Source organism: Eumetopias jubatus, unplaced genomic scaffold (assembly GCF_037043125.1).
Source record: "Eumetopias jubatus isolate StellerSeaLion01/CBP00866 unplaced genomic scaffold, mEumJub1_p1.0 scaffold_1, whole genome shotgun sequence".
NCBI lineage: Eukaryota > Metazoa > Chordata > Mammalia > Carnivora > Otariidae > Eumetopias > Eumetopias jubatus.
In genome coordinates this window covers 154,383,449-154,403,769 of record NW_028274807.1, presented here as the reverse complement: position 1 = coordinate 154,403,769, position 20,321 = coordinate 154,383,449, and the positions used below count along the sequence as shown (strand labels likewise).

The 20,321-nt window shown below is 37.9% G+C and overlaps 1 protein-coding gene across 4 annotated transcripts in view; it reads left to right on the top strand.

Annotated features, from left to right (window-relative positions):
• CLASP2 (cytoplasmic linker associated protein 2) overlaps nt 1-20,321 on the top strand; it is a 177,864-nt gene that overhangs the window by 154,514 nt on the left and 3,029 nt on the right. For all 4 annotated transcript variants that reach the window (XM_028107057.2, XM_028107058.2, XM_088026816.1 and 1 more), the window contains 7 exons: nt 332-438; nt 1,842-1,995; nt 5,111-5,339; nt 12,747-12,940; nt 13,460-13,588; nt 16,030-16,236; nt 17,916-18,032. In XM_028107057.2, coding sequence (XP_027962858.1) covers nt 332-438; nt 1,842-1,995; nt 5,111-5,339; nt 12,747-12,940; nt 13,460-13,588; nt 16,030-16,236; nt 17,916-18,032 — 1,137 coding nt within the window. The remainder of the gene's footprint in view (nt 1-331; nt 439-1,841; nt 1,996-5,110; nt 5,340-12,746; nt 12,941-13,459; nt 13,589-16,029; nt 16,237-17,915; nt 18,033-20,321) is intronic.

Genomic DNA, 20,321 nt, shown 5'->3' with positions numbered 1-20,321 from the left:
GCAGGGAGTCTACTAAAAAAATAATTCTTTTAATTTAAAAATTAATTAAAATAGTTTGGGATCCTGTTGAATCTGTGAGAAGGAAGATGTTGATAATATTTGAGAGCAGGAAGTGGGTGAAGAAAACAAAAAAGACTAAAGAGGTAGATTTCTGAATGGGGAGAAGGTTTTTCCCTATGGAAAGCAAAGATAAGTACATGATTATTTAAAATACTCACCTACAAATATGGCTCTTTCATATTGTTCAACTTCTTGATTGCATGGCTTCCTTAAGAGCCTTTTAGTTGAACTTACTGTCATATGTTAATATTTACTTGACTACTCCAATCAGGGTTCCATGGGGAGTCCTTTGACGAGACCAACACCACGTTCACCAGCCAACTGGTCCAGTCCTCTTACTTCTCCTACCAATACATCACAGAATACTTTATCTCCAAGGTAATAAAAGGGTTATTTTCCATCATGGTTTGTGTTTGCCAATTCCCATTCTTAGACAACAGACACTAATATAATTCCATTTATATTCAATATAATATTGATTTCTACTTGACTTGAAAGGTCTTGACTCATAGAATCTTAGCAGATTCAAAAAACTTTAAGTATATTCCAAAACTAACCCTTTAAATGAAAATAATGCATAGGATATCTAATTTTTATGTAAGTGAAAAGAAAACTTACACTGCTTTTGTAAATTAGTGTTTGAAGCATTAAGTGGAGTAGTTATGTTACTCAGATATGCTTATAGACAAAAACAAAAATAGAGAAGAAAAAAGAAGGAAAGGCTAAATATAAAATGGCATTATGTCTGTGTCTTTAGGAAAGAATGTGACTGTGAGATTGGTCCTTGATCTAAAATATAAGCTATGTAAAATTTTCACACACTTAAGCAGTTCAAGCATTGGCTGTATTTAAGATGAAGTTCTTGACTCATTAATAAACTAATATTTTTTCCCTTTTGCATGCCTTTTAAAAAATCATTTGCATAGTAGTCCATATTTACTAACATAGTTATTAACTTGGTTTTATTAGCCGTATATCATAGCATGCTTCATATTTATTGCAATTTATAGGATACTTCATCAGCATCTAAGGAAGAAAAATACATTGCAAACTTAACATCTAGATTATTATTCCTTGTGACACACGTAACAATTTGATGGCTAAATTCCAGCTTCAGTTGAGTTTTAGAGTTTGATTATAGAAGTAATGTCAGTAACGTGTATGTTCGGTGTTAAAACTTCCCTTCCTTCCTATAAATTTGTGTAAAATACATTTATCTTCTCTTTCAGCTGTACCATTATTATAAGTTAATCACAGGAGTTAGCAAACTTTCTGTGAAGGGCCATATGGTAAATATTTCAGGCTTTGTGGGCCAGGCAGTCTTTGTTACCTCTACTCAGTTTTGCTGTTACAGTGTGGAAAATAGCTGTAGCAGATACCTGAATAAATAAGTGTTGCTGGTTCCAATACGATTTAATTTATGGACACTGAAATAAGAATTTTATATGATTTTCATTGGAAAAGTGTTAGGAAATGTTATTTTGACTTTTCTCTTAACCATTTAAAAAGTAAACGTTTTTAGATTTCAGAGGTCATGGTTTGCTGACCCCTGGTTAATCAGAACATTTTTGAAGGTGACAGACAAACCGGGTGTTAAGGGCTATGCCTTTAGAGTCATTGTAAGCTGCCCTTGGTGGGTGGACAAGGGGACATATACCTGAACCATTTATAGTTGTCAGGTTTTGCTTTGTTTTGCTAATTACGTTTTGAGTATCCTACATAATCTCAAATGTGTTTGTGTTTTGAAACTATACATAAATAATTAGTTGTCTTTTTCATAGTGCATTTGATTATGACACAGAAAATATGAACTCTGAAGATATTTATAGCTCTCTTAGAGGTGTCACTGAAGCAATTCAGAATTTCAGCTTCCGTAGTCAAGAAGATATGAATGAGCCATTGAAAAGGGATTCTAAAAAAGATGATAGTGATTCCGTGAGTATTTGAATATTCTTACATTGCAGGCTTTTCCATTAAGAGGTGTTTTTTTTTTTTTTTTTTTTAAGATTTATTTATTTATTTGAGAGAGAGAGTATGCTCAAGCAGGTCGGGGGGGGGGGTGGGCAGAGGGAGAGGGAGAGATTCTTAAGCAGGCTTCGTGTCCAGCAGGGAGCCCGACACAGGGCTCAATCCCCTGACCCTGAGATCATGACCTGAGCTGAAATCAAGAGTCAGACGTTCAACTGACTGAGCCACCCAGGTACCCCTCGTTAAGAGATCTTTGTTGGATTTTTTTTTTCAACTTTGCTTTCTGTCATTTTTCCGATGTAACTTTTTAAGGGATCAGTCACTCTGCAAGCATTCACTGAGTACACACGCCAGGCACTGTTCTGGGTCTTGGATTTTACAAGGCAAAGTTGCTGTCTTCAAGTTCCTTATAAATTTTCAGATAGAGATGAGTACTATTGAATTTTATGTTAGAACACAAAGTGAATCTATTTTAGATTATTTGGTCAGGGAAGACCCCTCCCAGTCAGTGGCATTTGCTTTGAGAACAAATAAAGCCATACAAGATCTAGGAGAGAAGAATTCCATAAAAGAAGTGGCAAGTGCAAAGACATTTAGATGGGAACAATTGTGCATAGTTGGGAACTGGGATGAAAGGCAGTGTTATTGGGTTGTTGTGAAAGAGTTGGGGGGTGGCACATGGGCCAGATCACATGAGTCTTATAAGACTAAATACATTTAGGTGTTTATTTTCCCATTAAGAGTAGTGATAGAGATTTGCATCATCAGTTTGGGGGCTCCAGTTGAGAATGTTATGACCCATTTTTCTGACATTGGTGAATATTGTTTAGTTTGTTGCTTTTGCCATCATACAAAGAGTAGTTGTTTTGGGTCGGGGAGGGGAAAAAAGAGTAGTTGTTGTGTACACTGCTGCTGAAGACTTTCCTCAAAACAAGCCATCCCACCATTTCCTGTGGAATCTGTGGTTCCTCAGTGTTTGCAGAATTGTAGAACTTTGCAGTGCTTCAGCACGTCTCTAAAGGGCTCCCTCCTCTGCCTTCCTGACTGCTTTCCTGCTGTCTTTTCTCCCAATGCCTATCTGGCAGATGGTCCTACTAAACTGGATGCCAAAAACCAGCTTACCACTCAGATTTGAGGTTCCCCACCCCAAAAGCTACATGAAGTAGCAATAACAGTTTAGTAATACAAATCATTGCTTGAGACTTTTTTTTCCTCAGAGATAGCAGGATACAGTGTGGGGAGCTCAAACAGTGGATTCTGGCAGAAGTGAGTTTAAATTCCAGTTCCTGGCAGTTATTAACTAATCATATACTTTCACTTCTAAGCCTCAATGTCTTCATTAAGAAACTAAGGATATTACTGCCTACCTTAAAAGTTACTGTAAGTGTAATAAATTATATGACTCATTAGCTACATCCAGCTGCTTGTTTGAACTTCTCATCTTTCCCCCTAGAGCTCCTCTTTTCTGTTTCAGTTGATAGCAGCACAAGTTGCTCAGCCAAAAACCTTGGACCAAGGAGTTGTCCTTGTCTCCTCTCTTTCTGTCATCCTCCATACTCTGTCAGGAAATCTGTTGGTTCTGTTTTCAGAATATATCCAAAATCCATCCACTTCCCATCACTGCTATTCTGGCTTGAAACATCATCATCAATTCTCTCACCTGGGTTATTAAAATAGGCACCTAACTGGCCTTCTTGATACTGCCCATTGGCCTCCTGTCATCCGTTCTCACTCCTCGACTTCTAACTCAGTAGGAGGTCCCAGAATAAAAGCCAAAGTCTACACAATAGGCTTTTCCTCCTGTTACCCCTCTGGTCTCATCTACTTTCCTCTGCGCCAACCACACTGGCCCCCTTGCTATTCCTTGAACTTCCTGGGCATGATCTTGCCTCAGGGCCTTTGTCTTGGCTATTCACTCTGTCTTAGATATCCTTCGTCCAGATAGCTTGATGGCTGATTTCCTCACTTCCTTCAAGTCTTTGTTCAGATGGCTTACTCTGACCCTAATCTAATCTGCACCCTCCTTCCTCCCACCACAGCACTCATGGTCCCTTTAATCCTGCACTGCCTCCCATACACTAATCAGCTTCTACCATACCATATACTTTACTCGTTCATTATGTTTGTAAATATCTGTCCCCCCACTAGAATGTAAACTCCATGGAAGTGGACATCATTCTCTCTTTTGTTCACTAATATAGCCCCACTGCCAGGAACAATGCCTGGCACGCAGTAGGAGCACAGTACATGTTTGAAGAATATTTGTAAAGTACCTAAGTAATGGCTTAACACATAGTTGCTGTGAGTAGACAGTGACAATGGTGATATTGATGGTAGTAATGATTTTCATACTAGTATTGGCATCAGTGTTAGTATTGATGTTTTGGTAAGTATGTTAATGCATTCAAACTTCATCAGGCATCTTTTCAAAAGTTACAGTCCTTGAGGCCTTTTTTAAAAAAAAAATTTTATTCTCTTGTACTTTGTTGTCATTGTGTAATTTACTACCTTAATAATGGAATCTGGCAGTTTTTAGTTCTGTGTTGCTAATGAAAGTCCTTTTATATCCTTAACTGGCATAGAGAAGCTTTTGGTAATCCCACTGAATATTGTTTGGTCAAGCCATTAGCAAGGGAACTATAGGAATCATTAGAAACAGCATTCTTTTGTGATTTTTATTTGCCCTCACAGCTGTGCATTGTTTTTTTTTTTTACATCTTCACTCTAAATTTTGACATTTTAAATAAGTTTTAACTTATGTTGATTCCCATTACTTAATTTTTTTCAGCTGTTTATTGATACCTTTTTTAAAATAGACTTTGGGAAGCAGTAGGGAAACATCTTTTTAGAATTTCAAAGAGATACTTAAAAATGAATTAATTTGTAGGGTGCCTGGGTGCCTCAGTCGGTTTAGGCATCTGACTCTTGATTTCAGCTCAGGTCATGATCTCAGGGTCGGGTCATGAAGTTGAACCCCTTCTCTCTCTTTCCCTCTGTCCCTACCCCCCACTTTCTCATTAAATAAATAAATGTTTTTTGAAAAATGAATTAATTTGCTATGCCTTCTCCTCCCCATTAATAGATGTGTGGTGGTCCAGGGATGCCTGACCCAAGAGCAGGAGGTGATGCTACTGACTCAAGCCAAACAGCCCTTGATAATAAAGCTTCATTGCTCCATTCAATGCCTGCTCACTCCTCTCCTCGCGCTCGAGACTATAATCCATATAACTACTCAGATAGCATCAGTCCCTTCAATAAGTCTGCCCTCAAGGAAGCCATGTTTGATGATGATGCCGACCAGTTTCCTGATGGTAGGTTCTGAGTCATATTTTGTGTTTTAGAGGACTGGTAATCAATGAAACAAAAGAAATACACGTGCTCTTTTATTATAACTCCCGAAGAAGTAAGGAGCTTTGGGGTGGGAATGTTTCTCCCATCTTTTAGGAGCTCATTTCTAGTTGTTTGGTAGTTTTCTACCCCAGAATGAGAAACGGGGTAATCCTGAGATCATCATCAAAATCAGGAAAACCTTACTGACTGCCCAGAAACAACTGAAATCAGTTGTAGCTTATAAATTTAGTTTATCTCTAGGCACAATTCAGTCATTAATTTTTATACCAGCATGACAAAACCCTTTGAAGAACTACCCATTCTTTATAATAGCCCTTTAATAAAGTGTGAAATCATAAACAAACTCTAGTAAGATGCATTCAAGACCAAATGTGAGGTAAGCTACCATTAGAATTTGGAGCCAGCTTAGGACTAGCTCTACACTTTCAGTGGCTTATTCCAAGGGTGTGGGACTAGCTCTGACACTCAACAGTGGCTCGGAACAAGGGCATAGGACTAAGTTCTAACACTTACTAAACTGTCCAGCCTGATACTTGGTTGACTGTCCAGAGTGTCACATCTGAAAGAGGGTGGAGATGTACTACCTAACTGCCCTTCCAATTACAATATACAGTTAGGTTCACATAAAATGTATAAAAACTGATATAAAATATAAAACATTGCAAATGGTTTAGGTATTTTTAATAAGAAGGAATTACATTTTTTCTCTACAAATTACTAATTCATTAATTTTTTTTTTATTGGAGACTCAAGTAATATAAAGTAATAGATAACTATGTGGGTGAATTTGAAAGTACCCCCTTACCAGTCTCATGATATTATACTTAGGTAGTTTCTCGTTTTCCTTTGTTCCCCAGTATTGCTGTCAGTGAACATATTTCTGCATAAACTTTTATGCACATACAGAAGTAATTTACTCTAAGAGATTCCTAGAGATAGAATTGCTTGATTAAGAGATATGTAAGTTGAAATTTTGAGAGTTACTACCCAATTATCAACTCGAAACACTTGGCCAGTTTAGGTAGTGCTGATTTCCTCACCAGCACAGAATGTTCAAACTTTTAAAATTTTGACATCCATCACCATGATGGATATAAAATAGGCCACCCTAACGAGCATTTCCTTAATTATTAGGAAGACTGAGAAGTTAGGTATCAGAAATATTTTTTTAATTTTTGTAATTTGGTAAGTAGAAAAATCTCTTCATTTTTATTTCTTTGATTACCAATAAGGTTGATGAATCATGTTTTTACCAATATGTCATGTTAAGAGTCTTAATATATCACAGTTACCACAAAGGCAAAATTATGACAACTTGCCAAACTAAGTCTAAATTACATAAGAATCTATAAAATTGCCAAAATGATTCACTTTGATGTGTTTTGATTTGTCACAAATGGTTGACTCTGTTACTGAGGTTTAGTCACAATAGCAGCAAAACAGGAGGGAATAAATTGGACCTAGCATGAGTGTGTCGTTTAAACCCTCCCTTGCTGCAGCAGTGTGGTAAACTGAGACTTAGTTTTAGCAGCTTTAATTGTTCTTAAATTATTTATGTACAGAGGTCACATGCTGGTGGACCAGATTGGTTCCACTGACATTTCTTGCCTTGGCTGCAATATATATATATATATATTTTTTTTTTTTTTAAACAATCAAAAGTGTAAAAGATGGGGGTACAGCACAAAAACTTTTCCTTGAGCCATTTGAGGGTAAGCTGCCAAACCGATCACCCAAAATACTTTAGGATGTACTTTCCATAAACAAAGACATTCTCCCACATAACCACAATATACTCATCCAAATCAGGTAATTATCATCAGTACATTAAGAACCTGCCCATAAACCCCATTAGAGTTTTGTCAGTTGTCCCAGTGATACCTTCTAGCCAGAGGATCCACTTCAGAATCTCACATTGCATTCAATCATGTCTCTATTGTCTTCTTCAGTGTTCAGTCTTTCCTTTGTTCTTGTGACCGTGGCACTTTTGAAGGTCAGAGACCAATTATTTTGTAGCATTTCCCTCAATTCAGGTTTGTCTGATGTTTTCTCATGATTGGATTCAGGTCATGTGCTCTTGGCATCAGTGTCCCAGAAGTGATAGTGCATTCTTCAGGTAATACATGATTTCACTTTGCCCTTTGGTGATATAAACTTTGGTCACTTGATTATCATGGTGCTTACCAGGCTTCTCCACTGTGAAGTTACTCATTCTGTAATTAATAAGTCTTGTGGGGAGGTACTTTAAAACTGTATTAAAATTTATTCATTTAGAAAGTTTCATTTGCAAATTTCTAACTGTATGAACTCATGGTTTGCATTGTATTCAGTGGGTTATAATTTGTAACGATCATTTATTTTGATGCTCAGATTGTCTTTGATTTGACCTGTTCTTTTGACATGTCCCCATCCTTGCATGCTGGCATGACAAAATATTGTACTGTCCCTGCTTCAGTCCTGGAATCAGTCATTTCTCCAAGGAGCGATCCTTGGTTTCATTTAATAGAAAATGGTCTTTAAAGGCTAGAATCTGGGCATGAGGTGTACTCACTGCTAGTGGGATATCACTATTCCCAAGACCTCTCAGTGGCCAGAGCTAAGGAATGTATGTGTGGTGTGTGTGTATGCGTACACACACTGATTTACAACTGTTTATTTCTGTATCAAAAGCTATGAGTTTACTCCAATTCCAGTTTAGCACCATAAGATTAATTCTAATTTCCTCCCTTTCCACATTGATAAAGCCCTTTTTTCTGACACTGAGAAACCTGGCTTTCATTATCTTTAATATATTTACCTATTTGATTAATCCTCCTGTATGCAACCAGTTTTCGATCTCTGCCACTACCTCCTCACCTTGCTGGGCTCTGCCACTCCACGTGGACACCCTCAGTTTGCTTGGGCTCTGACAGTTCACACCTGGTCACCACTCCATGTGGACACCCTTCTTTCCCTGGCTGAGCTCTAAAATTCCATACTTTGCCACTATCACGTGTGGAAGGAAGCCCTGCTTACTCTGCTCAGGAATCTGTGTCCCCAGGCCTAGTCATTTGTAATTTTGATGATTGGAAAAAATCTCTTCATTTATGAGGTTGAGGATTCGTGTTTTTACCAGCTGCTTATGTTAAGAGAGTTAATATATCATAAAGCCAAAACTATGACAGCTTAGCAAGATTACCCCACGTGGGGGACGCCTGGGTGGCTCCGTCGGTTAAGCATCTGTCTGCCTTCAGCTCAGGTCATGATCCTGGGGTCCTGGGATCGAGTCGTGAGTTGGGCTCCTTGCTCAGCAAGGAACCTGCTTCTCCCTCTGCCTGCCACTCCCCCTGCTTGTGGGTTCTTTCTCTGTACCAAATAAATAATTAAAATCTTTAAAAAAAAAAAAAAGATTGCACACTTAGTAACTGACTGATTCTCTTTTCCTTTACTAAAGAGCTTATATTTTCCATTTGTTAAAGGAAGACATCTTTGGAAATTATATAACTGAAATCCAAACTGGGTAGAATATTTTTGAACTTGAGAGAATTATTTCTTCGCAGCATAATATTTGATTGATTTCTGAGACATAAGACAGCCATTTTATGTTGAACACTCTTTGAAAATGGATAAGCCCTTAGTTAAGCAAAATAGTAGTTGCTCTAAGCTTCATATAGCAATTAATCATTTATTGCTTATGTTCATTTTTAAATTTGAGATAGGGAAGACCTTGTTTGACATTATTTTATTGTGAACATTGCTAACGTCACCCATTCTTTTTAATTTTATTGACCGCCATTGCTCTTTTGATTTTCCTTCCATGTCTGCCCCAATGCAAAATTTCTCCTCCTTTTTTTGTCTTTATTTTTTTTTTAAGATTTTATTTATTTATTAGAGAGAGAGAATGAGAGATAGAGAGCATGAGAGGGAAGAGGGTCAGAGGGAGAAGCAGACTCCCCGCCGAGCAGGGAGCCCGATGTGGGACTCTATCCCGGGACTCCAGGATCATGACCTGAGCCGAAGGCAGTCGCTTAACCAACTGAGCCACCCAGGCGCCCTTTTTTTGTCTTTAAAGTCCATAACTTTTGGCAGGAGATAATAATTTTGTTCAAGTCAGAATTTCCATAAAAAGAAATTGTTTTGAAATTCTTAGACTTATTTAGTATGTCTGTTATTCAGATGTTTCTATACACATTACAGACAAACACATTAGTGATAAATTTTTCAAAATTAATGAGTCAGAAGAATTTAAAACTACTAATGTCCACATCTAATTACGATCTTTGTAAAGTTTACCAGGGACTATAATATTCCAGAATAATACTGTTAGTGAGGATGGTTCTGTTATTCAAGAGAGACTCATATCAAAGTTTGCCAATGAAAAGAATATCCCATATTTTTTCAGCACTGCAACAGAAATATGACAATTGTAATCATGCCAATATTTGTCATAAGAACAAAGAAAATTAGTATTAGTTTATTGTGTTCCAAGCCCAGGTCTTCACTATGACCATAGGAAGTTAGTGCTCTCTGCCCCACATAAGAAAACTGAGCTTCCACAGTAATTGAGAATGTACGTTTGTTGCACAAAGTAAGAGGCACAGGTTTAATGGGACTCCAGAGCCTTTCTTTTCCCATGACCATGATGCCTCTCATGAGGAAATACAGTTGGTTACCTTTAGGTTTATCTCATTTGTATCATATAAGTCAGTTTTGTAACAAAATATGTGTTTTCTTTGGCAAAAATTATTTTCCTGTTAGTCATCTGTTCAGACCACTTTATGTCCAGTCATTTCTGATTATCTCCTCGAGTAATTACAAAGCCTATATTCATGGAGAAAAGAGCTGCATTCCTTTGGAAGCATTTTGTGTGTGTGTGAATTCCCTTTATTGAGCTGAAATAAAATACACTTTTACCAGAATGATTCTCTGACATCTGTAGAAGTCTGATGACATGACTTTGCAGGAGTGACTTTTGTGAGGTTTATGGAGATGCATTTGTCCTGCCGCAGTAGCTGCTGTTAAAGCAGCAGTACTGTTCCAGTGTTGGTCTATATAATAAAATTATTTCTAAGACAGTTTTTATCCTCCAAGTTCAGATGTCATCTTTGAACAGAAATTTCTTTTTTATGGTTAGCATTTTACAGAGGTTCTTCCAAAACCCTAATTTGGTTTACCTTGGTGATCATTCTTCCCAGACTATCTCTCATTTTTAAGTTCAGCAATCACATTCTGTGCTCTGTGTATGAGGTTGTTAGTGCTCTAATTGTAGTTTCATGAGCGTTGTCATAATAAACTTCCTTTTTAATAGTTAGTGAATGTTGTCACTGCATTTTGGTTCAGTTTCCCTTCCTTATCGTCTGTTACTTTTACTCTAGTTGGATTCATCTATTTTTTTATTTTTAGAGAGTGGGGGCTTGGGGAAAGGGCAAAGGCAGAGGGAGAGATAATCTTAAGCAGACTCTGTACCCAGCGCGGAGCCCAACATGGGGCTCAGTCCCATGACCCTGCTATAATGACCTGAGCCAAAATCAAGAGCCAGATGCTTAACCGACTAACCCACCCAGGCGCCCCTGAACGCATCTATTCTAATGGTTCAGCTTGATTTCCTTTCCTCAGGTTTCCAAATCCCCTTAAGTAAAATACAATTTTTCTTTCCCCTACTTGTAGGTGTGGGTTCCCCACAACCTATAATGTCAGACCATTGGTACCTCTAGGTCAGTGGCTAACCAGCTGGCAGGATGAGGCACAGTAGTTCATTTTGGGGAAGTGGGCTCTTTCCTCTTGAGCCTTTGCTTTTGTAGGCAACCGCTATCTCCCAGATGCTAGATCTACAAGCCTTCTCTGACCTATTAGGATCAGCATAAGTGGCAGCCCTTTCCTATGAAAGATCAGCACGTTCTTGCCAAGTGGACCTACAGCAGTATAGCTCCATGCCGTCAACTGTCTTCCCTGGAGATTCAGGAGAGGAAGTAACCCCAGGTGTATCTTCCAAGCTCAGGCACCATATTCTGTGGTTATTTTATTCCAGAGGAGTTAAGGAAAAGAGTCTATGGCACAAGCTCAGGCCACTGGCTGCCAAAGTCCCAGAAGGGCTGAATTTGTCATTTATTTTATCAACAAAAGAATTTAGGAAGAATTCTGGCATTTTGTAATGTTTTAATATGAGCTTTGGGTTGTAACTGTCTTTCCTACAAAAATTATTCAAAGCACCGTAAGTGTCCTCTAACATTCATAAAATTCATGAGTTCATGATTATAGTTTAAAAAAGAAAGCATAAACAAATGAAAACTCTTGTCTCTGAATTTAAGGGAAAATATTAAGTATTTATTCTGCCTCTTCTATCAAACTGCTGTATTTCAGGGTAATCAGAATACCTCTAGTTGATAAAATTACTCTCTACAAAAGAATTCCAGCCCATTTTTAATTCCTAATAAAATAATTCAACAATCAGTGGGTGAAACCATTACTCAAAAGGTTGATTGGGGTGCCTGGGTTGCAGAGTCGGTTAAGCGTCCAACTCTTGGTTTCTGCTCAGATTGTGATCTCAGGGTCATAAGATCCAGCCCTGCATTGGGCTCAGCTGGAGTCTGCCTGATATTCTCTCTCCCTCTCCCTCTGCCGCCCCCCGCCCCCCGCTCACATGCACCTATTCTCTCTCACTCTCTCAAATAAATAAATCTTAAAAAAAGATTATTTTTAGGGGGATAGTGCCTGAGTGGCTTAATCCATTGGATGTTTGACTCTTAATTCTGGCTCAGGTCCTGATCTTGGGGTTGTGGGATCAAGCCCCACATCAGGCTCTGTGCTGGGCATGGAGCCTGCTTAGGAGTCTTTCTTTCCGCCCCCTTAACAGCCCCCCCACCCCGGCCAAGGGCACTCTCCCTCTCTTAAAAAAAAATTTTTTTTTTTTTTTAAGATTGATGGGGAACTTTACAATGGCGCGATCAAGTTGTCACCACTTAAATCCAGTGGTCATTATTACTATCACTAAAAATGGAGTACCCAAACATTGTGAGCCTCCTGGCACAACACCATAGAAATGCATACTGATGTATGTAAGGATTAAATGATCTCTTTGCCATTTACTAGAAATATTTCAGGAAAAAAAGGGGAGGGACAAAGATGAAGTAAGAATGGTAAAATCTTGATAATTCTTAAATCTGGGTGAGGGCATATAGGGGTCCATTATATTTTTTCCTTATGTGAATTTTCATTATAAAAAGTCTTAAACTAGAATTGGTGTTTTCAAGATGACAAACTGGAAAAGAAAATTAGTCATTTTTTTTTCTTAAAACAAACATTGTCTGTTTCATAATGTTATAGAGTTGTCATCCCCATACTTAGCTGACCTCTAAAGTTACAGAATTAACATTATGTCCTCTTGCCAGATCTTTCCCTAGACCACTCTGACCTGGTCGCAGAGCTATTGAAGGAGCTGTCTAACCATAATGAACGTGTAGAAGAAAGAAAAATCGCTCTCTATGAACTCATGAAACTGACACAGGAAGAATCTTTCAGTGTTTGGGATGAACACTTCAAAACAATATTACTTCTATTGCTTGAAACCCTTGGGGATAAAGAGGTAAATGGCAGGATATGTAAATAATAGCCTGTTTTTCCTGTCTTGGATTGCCTATCCTTGCCTGTTAATCAAGAGCTACACAGATTTGGAAATTGGGAAAATCAGTCTCTTTTACTGCTTCTTCCTGTGTGAAATTTTCATTGTGAGTACTTTTTCTTCTAAACCAATAGCTCAGTGATTTTGAACAATTGACAATGGGAAAAATGAAAGGTTGCTGATAGTATTTTTATAGGAAAGTACAAGTTACTTGTTTTGCATACTTAAACTAGTTGTTCAGAAATGTAATTTCTTTTCTCATAGGATGTTGTTGGTTCTTGATCTCCTATAAGTATAAAAAGTGTGATTCAAGTTTTCAACTAGAGATGTGAAAACTTAATTATGTAATAGACCATATACTTCATGCAGTTGTCCAGGACTTATCCCTGCCCCAATGTTAAGACCCTTAAGTTACAGAAATGGAAAATGTAGAACATTGTCTACAACCCAAAATATTAAAAACATTAAAATATTTCTTCTTAGCCTACAATCAGGGCTTTGGCATTAAAGGTTTTAAGAGAAATCCTAAGGCATCAACCAGCCAGATTTAAAAACTATGCAGAACTGACTGTCATGAAAACATTGGAAGCACATAAAGATCCTCATAAGGAGGTAAGTTACCAGACCATTAAATTATTATTTCATTCTCAGTACTTCTGATATTATTGCATGAAACGTATAAACATTGCTTAAAGAATACCCTTGAAGAGTATCAATCATTCAATCAAATGAACACTTAACTTTGATGTTCCAGGTAATATATCTGATGAAGATGCAATCATATTTTTCTATTAAATGAATTATGGTGATATCATGGTCTTTTACCTAAAATAAGCCATCTCTAAGACATAATCTTGATTTCATTTTTTCCTTCTTAATTTGACTTGTAGTTTTCTAATTTAGAATTCACCAACTGTCACTGTCCACTTACCAGTAAGAATTTTTGAAATAAGTAATGAAGACAAGAATCATTATTTTAAAGTGGTAAAGTATCTATAGGAACTAGATGTCTGTTCAGAGTTTATTCAATAAAATAATGAGGACAGCTTTCCTGAAAGAGTCCTGTAAATTTGTCTCATCTATCTGTCTTTTTATTTATAGCTGTGTAAAAAAAAAAAAGACTTTTTAAGCTTTTATTTAAATTCCGTTAGTTAACATACAGTATTATATTAGTTTCAGGTGTACAATATAGTGATTCAACACCCGGTGCTCATCAAAACAAATGTACTCCTTTGTCATCACCTTTGTCACCCTTCCCCTCCCCCGCCTCCCCTCTGGTGACCAGTTCTCTATACTTGAGGATCTGTTTCTTGGTTTGTCTCTCTCTCCTGTCTCATCTCTTTATAGTTGTAATATACCCATCACCATCAATTATGTTGATATAACCCTGAGGATTTTTATTAAGTTTCAGAAATAATTAGAAAAGGAAATTTCAAATAGAGACAGCAGTTCTAAGAGAAAGCACCAGAGCAGTAGCATTAGGTGCCTCTGGTAGAACCAAGACATAAGCAAATGAGGTCAAAAAAGGAAAGTTAAAAAATAGCAGTGAGACAAAATAGATCAAAACTAAATGTAAGAGCTGAAACTATAACTTTCAGGAGAAATAGGTGTAAATCTTTGTCATCTTGGATTAAGCAATAGTTTCTTAGACATAACACCAAAAGCACAAGTAGCCAGCAACAACAACAAAAACATAAACTGGACTTTATCAAAATTTAAAACTTTTGTAGTTTCAGGATGCCCACGTGGCTCAGTGGGTGGAACATACAACTCTTGATCTCAAGGTTGTAAATTCAAGCCCCACACTGAGTGTAGAGATTACTTAAAAATAAAATCTTTTGAGGGCACCTGGGTGGCTCAGTTGGTTAAGCATCTCACTCTTGGTTTCGTCTCAGGTCATGATCTCGGAGTCCTGAGACCATGCCCCGTGTTGGGCTCTGCACTCAGCTGGGAGTCAGTTTGAGATTCTGTCTCCCTCTCCCTCTGCTCCTCATGCTCGCTCTCTCACTCTCTCAAATAAGTCTCTAAAAATATATATATAATAAAGGGGCACCTGAGTGGCTCAGTCATTAAGCGTCTGCCTTCGGCTTAGGGTCCTGAGATCGAGCCCCGCATTGGGCTCTCTGCTCAGCGGGAAGCCTGCTTCTCCCTCTCCCACTCCCCCTGTTTGTGTTCCCTCTCTCGCTGTCTCTCTCTCTCTGTGTCAAATAAATAAATAAAATCTTCAAAAATTATATATATAATAAAATGTTTTTTTAAATAATAAATAAAAATTTTGTGCTTCATTGGCACCTGGCTGGGTCAGTCAGTAGATCATGAGACTCTTGATCTTGGGGTTATGAGTTCAAGCCCCACATTGGGCATAGAGTTTACTCAAAAAAAATAAAAATCAGTGTCACAAAGAATAATGTTTAAAAAAAGAAAACTTTGGTGCTTCAAAGGGCACTCTAAAGAAAGTGGAAAGAGAACCCACAGGATAGGAGAAAATTTTTGCAAATCATATGTCTGATAAGGTAATATACAAAGAACTCTTACAAGTCAACAACAAAAAGAGAAATAACCCAATTTAAAAATGGACAAAGGGTGGGGCGCCTGGGTGGTTCAGTCGGTTAAGCATCCAACTCTTGACTTCACCTCAGGTCATGATCTCAGGGTCATGAGATCTAGCCCCATGTCGGGCTCCATACTGAGTATAGAGCCTCCTTAGGATTCTCTCTGCCCTTCTCTCCCAACCCCTCTCTCTCTGTCAAAAACAAACAAAAAACAAAAAAATAAATTACCTGCATTAGCCAACATTAAGAGAACACAAAAGAAGGAAGACTATCTGGAAGAAATATTTCTCCCCATATATCCATTCTGGCTTCAAAAGTTATTGACATTTTGCCAACGCTGTTTTATGTGTACCCTCACTTTTTGTGTGTTTGTTTACTGTAGTTTCAAAGCAAATTATAGATAACTTGTTGTATTGCATATTTCATGAAGTTTGTACTTCTGGGACATATTACAACGTTTTAAAATTTTACTCCAGTTTAAACATTTCCTCTTTGTTTTAGGTGGTAAGATCTGCTGAGGAAGCTGCGTCAGTGCTAGCCACTTCAATCAGTCCAGAGCAGTGCATCAAAGTGCTTTGTCCTATCATCCAAACTGCAGATTACCCAATTAATCTGGCTGCAATCAAAATGCAAACAAAAGTGATAGAGAGAGTATCCAAGGAAACCCTTAACTTGCTTTTGCCGGAGATTATGCCAGGCCTAATACAGGTGAGAAACAAAAATGAGAGGAACAAATTATGATACATTTGGGATTCGGTTATTTTAGGCACTTTCTAGGCAACACGAGTGGCAGGACCAAGCCTTCTTGCTGTCTTGGATATTCAGAGCAAAGAAAGACTTTCCATAACTAGGTGTGTGTGTGTGTGTGTGTGTGTGTGTGTGTGTGTGTGTGTGTGTGTGTGTGTGTGTGTGTGTGTGTGTGTGTGTGTGTGTGTGTGTGTGTGTGTGTGTGTGTGTGTGTGTGTAACTAGCTGTGTGTGTGTGTGTGTGTTAAATATATACATAACGTAAAACTTAACCATTTAGTCATTTTTAAGTGTGCAATTCAGTTGCATTAAATACATTTATGATGTTGTACAACCATTACAACTATCCAGCTCCAGAACATATTTCATCATCCCAAACAGAAACTCTGTACCCATTAATAATCCCCTATTCCCTCTTCCCATAGCCCCTGGTAATTTCTATTCTACTTTTTCTCTTCTGCTTTATAGGTTCCTCATGTAAAAGGAATCACACAGTATTCTGTTGTGGCTGGCTTATTTCATTTAGCATAATATTTTTAGGGTTCATCCATGTTATAGCATGTATTAGAATTTAATTCATTTTTTTATGGCTGAGTAATTTCCATTACTATGACTACCACAATTTCTTTATCCATTCATCTTTTGATGAATATCTGGGTTGTTACCCTTTTTTAAATAACATAAATATTGCATTGATCTTCCTTATACTTCCTTATACTTACATGTATATGTATATGTCTAGAAGTAGAATTCCTAGGTACTGCCAGATTTCTCTCCAAAATGGTTATACTAATTTACAGTCGTAGATGTAATGTGGTTTTTTCTATGCACACAAACCTTTCATCCACATAAACATTTTAATAATGAGGTCATATTTTATAACATGCTTTGCTTGATCATAAATTGTTAACTTTTTCCATCCAGTAAATTATATTCTATGATGTAACATAATTACTGACTAATATATAGTATGTATAATAAAACCACTTCTGAAGAGAATTAATCATTAATTTCTTTGTGCATCTTTGGTATTATCTTTGACTCTGTTGTAAGCCTAATAGTGCTCACTAAATTGTGGGGTCTTTGAAGATAAGATCCAAATCTCTTCTTTGTACTTTGGTACAAAGAACAGAATGTACGTAGTATGTGTATATCATACATATACTGGGTACTGAATAAATTTTTGCCAGTTGAATAACTAACTTAGAGTAATGGTAGGGATAGGACAGATGTTGAGCTTAATTCAGCCTGAATTATAGGAGTACCTTGACTGCCAGGCCCAGTTTTACTCTGTTTAGATTTTATTCAATAGTGAAGCGCTCTTGGGCTTCCTGCAGCTGAATGCTTTAGCAGGGCTCATCTGCAGACTTTACAGAGCAGGTTGGCTAAGGGGCAGCTTTCCAGGCTAAATAAGGTAGAACCTGATAAGGAAAGCTAATAGTGGAGTGGAGGTGTGAAGGGGAAGTGGAGGGAGAGAAGGGCACGTTTCTGCCGGGAAAGGTAGGGAGGTTAACTTCAGTCACTAAAGCTTCCTCTCCGTGCTACGCCTGCAAGCTCATCTCTGAGCCACATTTTCTGTCCATGTTGGAATGGTACTTTTTCCAGTCCCCCAGGAGTGCTAACAAGGACTTCTCTCCCTAGGGTTATGATAATTCAGAGAGCAGTGTTCGGAAAGCTTGTGTCTTCTGCCTGGTGGCTGTTCATGCGGTAATTGGTGATGAACTAAAACCACATCTCAGTCAGCTCACTGGCAGTAAAGTAAGTAGTGATGCTTTGTTCTAAAGGTGGTGGCTTTGGTACATTTTTCAGATTTAGTTCTTTGTTGTGTTTTAAGGATAAATTTGTTATTCAGCTTTGAACAAGTCGGGCCTTGAGCATCCAACTCATTTCTCCCACCGTTTGAATTTTAACTGTTTCTACTTTCACGTGTTCACTCAGGTGAGGTCAAGTAGGGTAGGTTGCTCTGAAAGAAATGCCTACAGCCAGTGGATTCCTTTCCCACCACCACACCCAAATCCTTACCCCCAAGGACTGTTTAAGAATAAACAGTGGTTGGGGCGCCTGGCTGGCTCAGTTGGTGGAGTGTGTGACACTTGATCTCGGTTGTGAGTTTGAGCCCCACAGTGGGTATAGAGATTACTTAAATACATAAGTACATAAATGAATATCTTTTTATTTTTTATTTTTTAAAGATTTTATTTATTTGACGGAGAGAGACACAGCAAGAGAGGGAACACAAGCAGGGGGAGTGGGAAAGGGAGAAGCAGGCTTCCTGCTAAGCAGAGAGCCTGATGCGGGGCTCGATCCCAGGACCTTGGGATCATGACCTGAGCCGAAGGCAGACGCTCAACAACTGAGCCACCCAGGCGCGCCATGAATATCCTTTTTTTAAAAAGAATAGTGGCTTTATATATTCATGGATTACTTTATATCTCCCAAAATGTGGAACACTTGAACATTTGTTTAATTTTCCCCTGTGAACTATGATAATCAAATATTTGCTGTCGTTAAGACTTAAAAAAAAAAAAAAACTCATTGGGTGGCTGTAGTCATCCAATGAGATCCCATCCGTGAGAAGTTGATCATGTCTTATTGTACTCTATGGAAATGTTCCCTCAGAATTCTTATGTTGAAATCCAATCCCAAATGTGATGGTATTAGGTGAGCCTTTGGAAGGGGTTTAGTTCATGAAGGCAGAGCCTTCATGAATGGGATTAGCGTCCTTATAAAAGAGACCCCTGAGACCCCTTGCCCTGTCTGCTATGTGGAGTTACAGCAATAAAATGGCTGTCTGTGAACCAGAAAGTGAGATATCACCTGGATCTTGCACTATCCAGTCTCTAGAACTGTGAAAAATTAATTTCTATTGTTTATGAGCCACTTAGTCCATGGTATTTTGTTACAGCGGCCTTGATGGAATAAGATGAAATGTTGATACTAATAATAAATGTAAATCTATTTACCCAAGAACCATTGGTCAAGCACTGTCTATACATCAGACATTGTGCTCAACATTTAGACACTGACCCTCTTTTCCCAGGACTCACAGGAAGCCAGGAGCCCAGTAAAATGATGACAATTTTTATCCTTACAATTGTTTTCTACCTTTATGAAAAGTTTGAGATGGAATAAAGGAACAAATGGCCAAAGCTTAAAAAAAGACTTAAAAAAAAATAGGGGTGCCTGGCTGGCTCAGTCAGAAGAGCATGAAACTCTTGATTTCAGGGTCGTGAGTTCGAGCCCCACATTGGATGTAGAGATTACTTAAATAAATAAGCTTTAAAAAATGTTTTAAAGACATGGGGCACCTGGGTGGCTCAGTTGGTTAAGCGACTGCCTTCAGCTCAGGTCATGATCCTGGAGTCCCAGGATCAAATCCTGCATTGGGCTCCCTACTCAGCAGGAAGTCTGCTTCTCCCTCTAATCCTCCCCCATCTCATGCATGCTCTCTCTCTCTCAAATAAATAAAATCTTTTAAAAAATAAAAATAAATAAAGACTTAAAAAAGAGTCTTGCTTTCCTCATTTCTTTGAAACTATCCAACATTGAAATTTATTCTACAAAGTGAGGATAAACTATGATTGTTGAATTGTTGCTTATGAACCAGTTTGCGGGAAACACTCATCCTCATTTAAACAGTTTTCCAAACCCTCGCTATTGTCATTACTATGATCAAATTTATTTTTGAAATAGCAAAAAAGTGGAGAAAATACCTATAAAGCTCAGGTATACACCTTACATTAAATACTTACGTGAGTTATAGATAGATTAGAGCAGTGGTTCTTAACCCTTTCTGAGTTACAGACCACTTTGAGATATGGGTAGTATCTCATCCCAAGAAAAATAAATAAATACAGAAAATTTTACACATAGTTTCAGAGGATTCATTGAGTCCTTGAATCCCATGGACACCAGGTTAGAAACCCTTGAATCAATGCGTTAATGTTTAAATCGCAAACTTTCAACAGCACAGTTTTCTTTTTCCTTTTTTTTTTTTTTAAGATTTTATATAATTATTTGACAGAGAGCGAGCAAGCACAAGCAGGG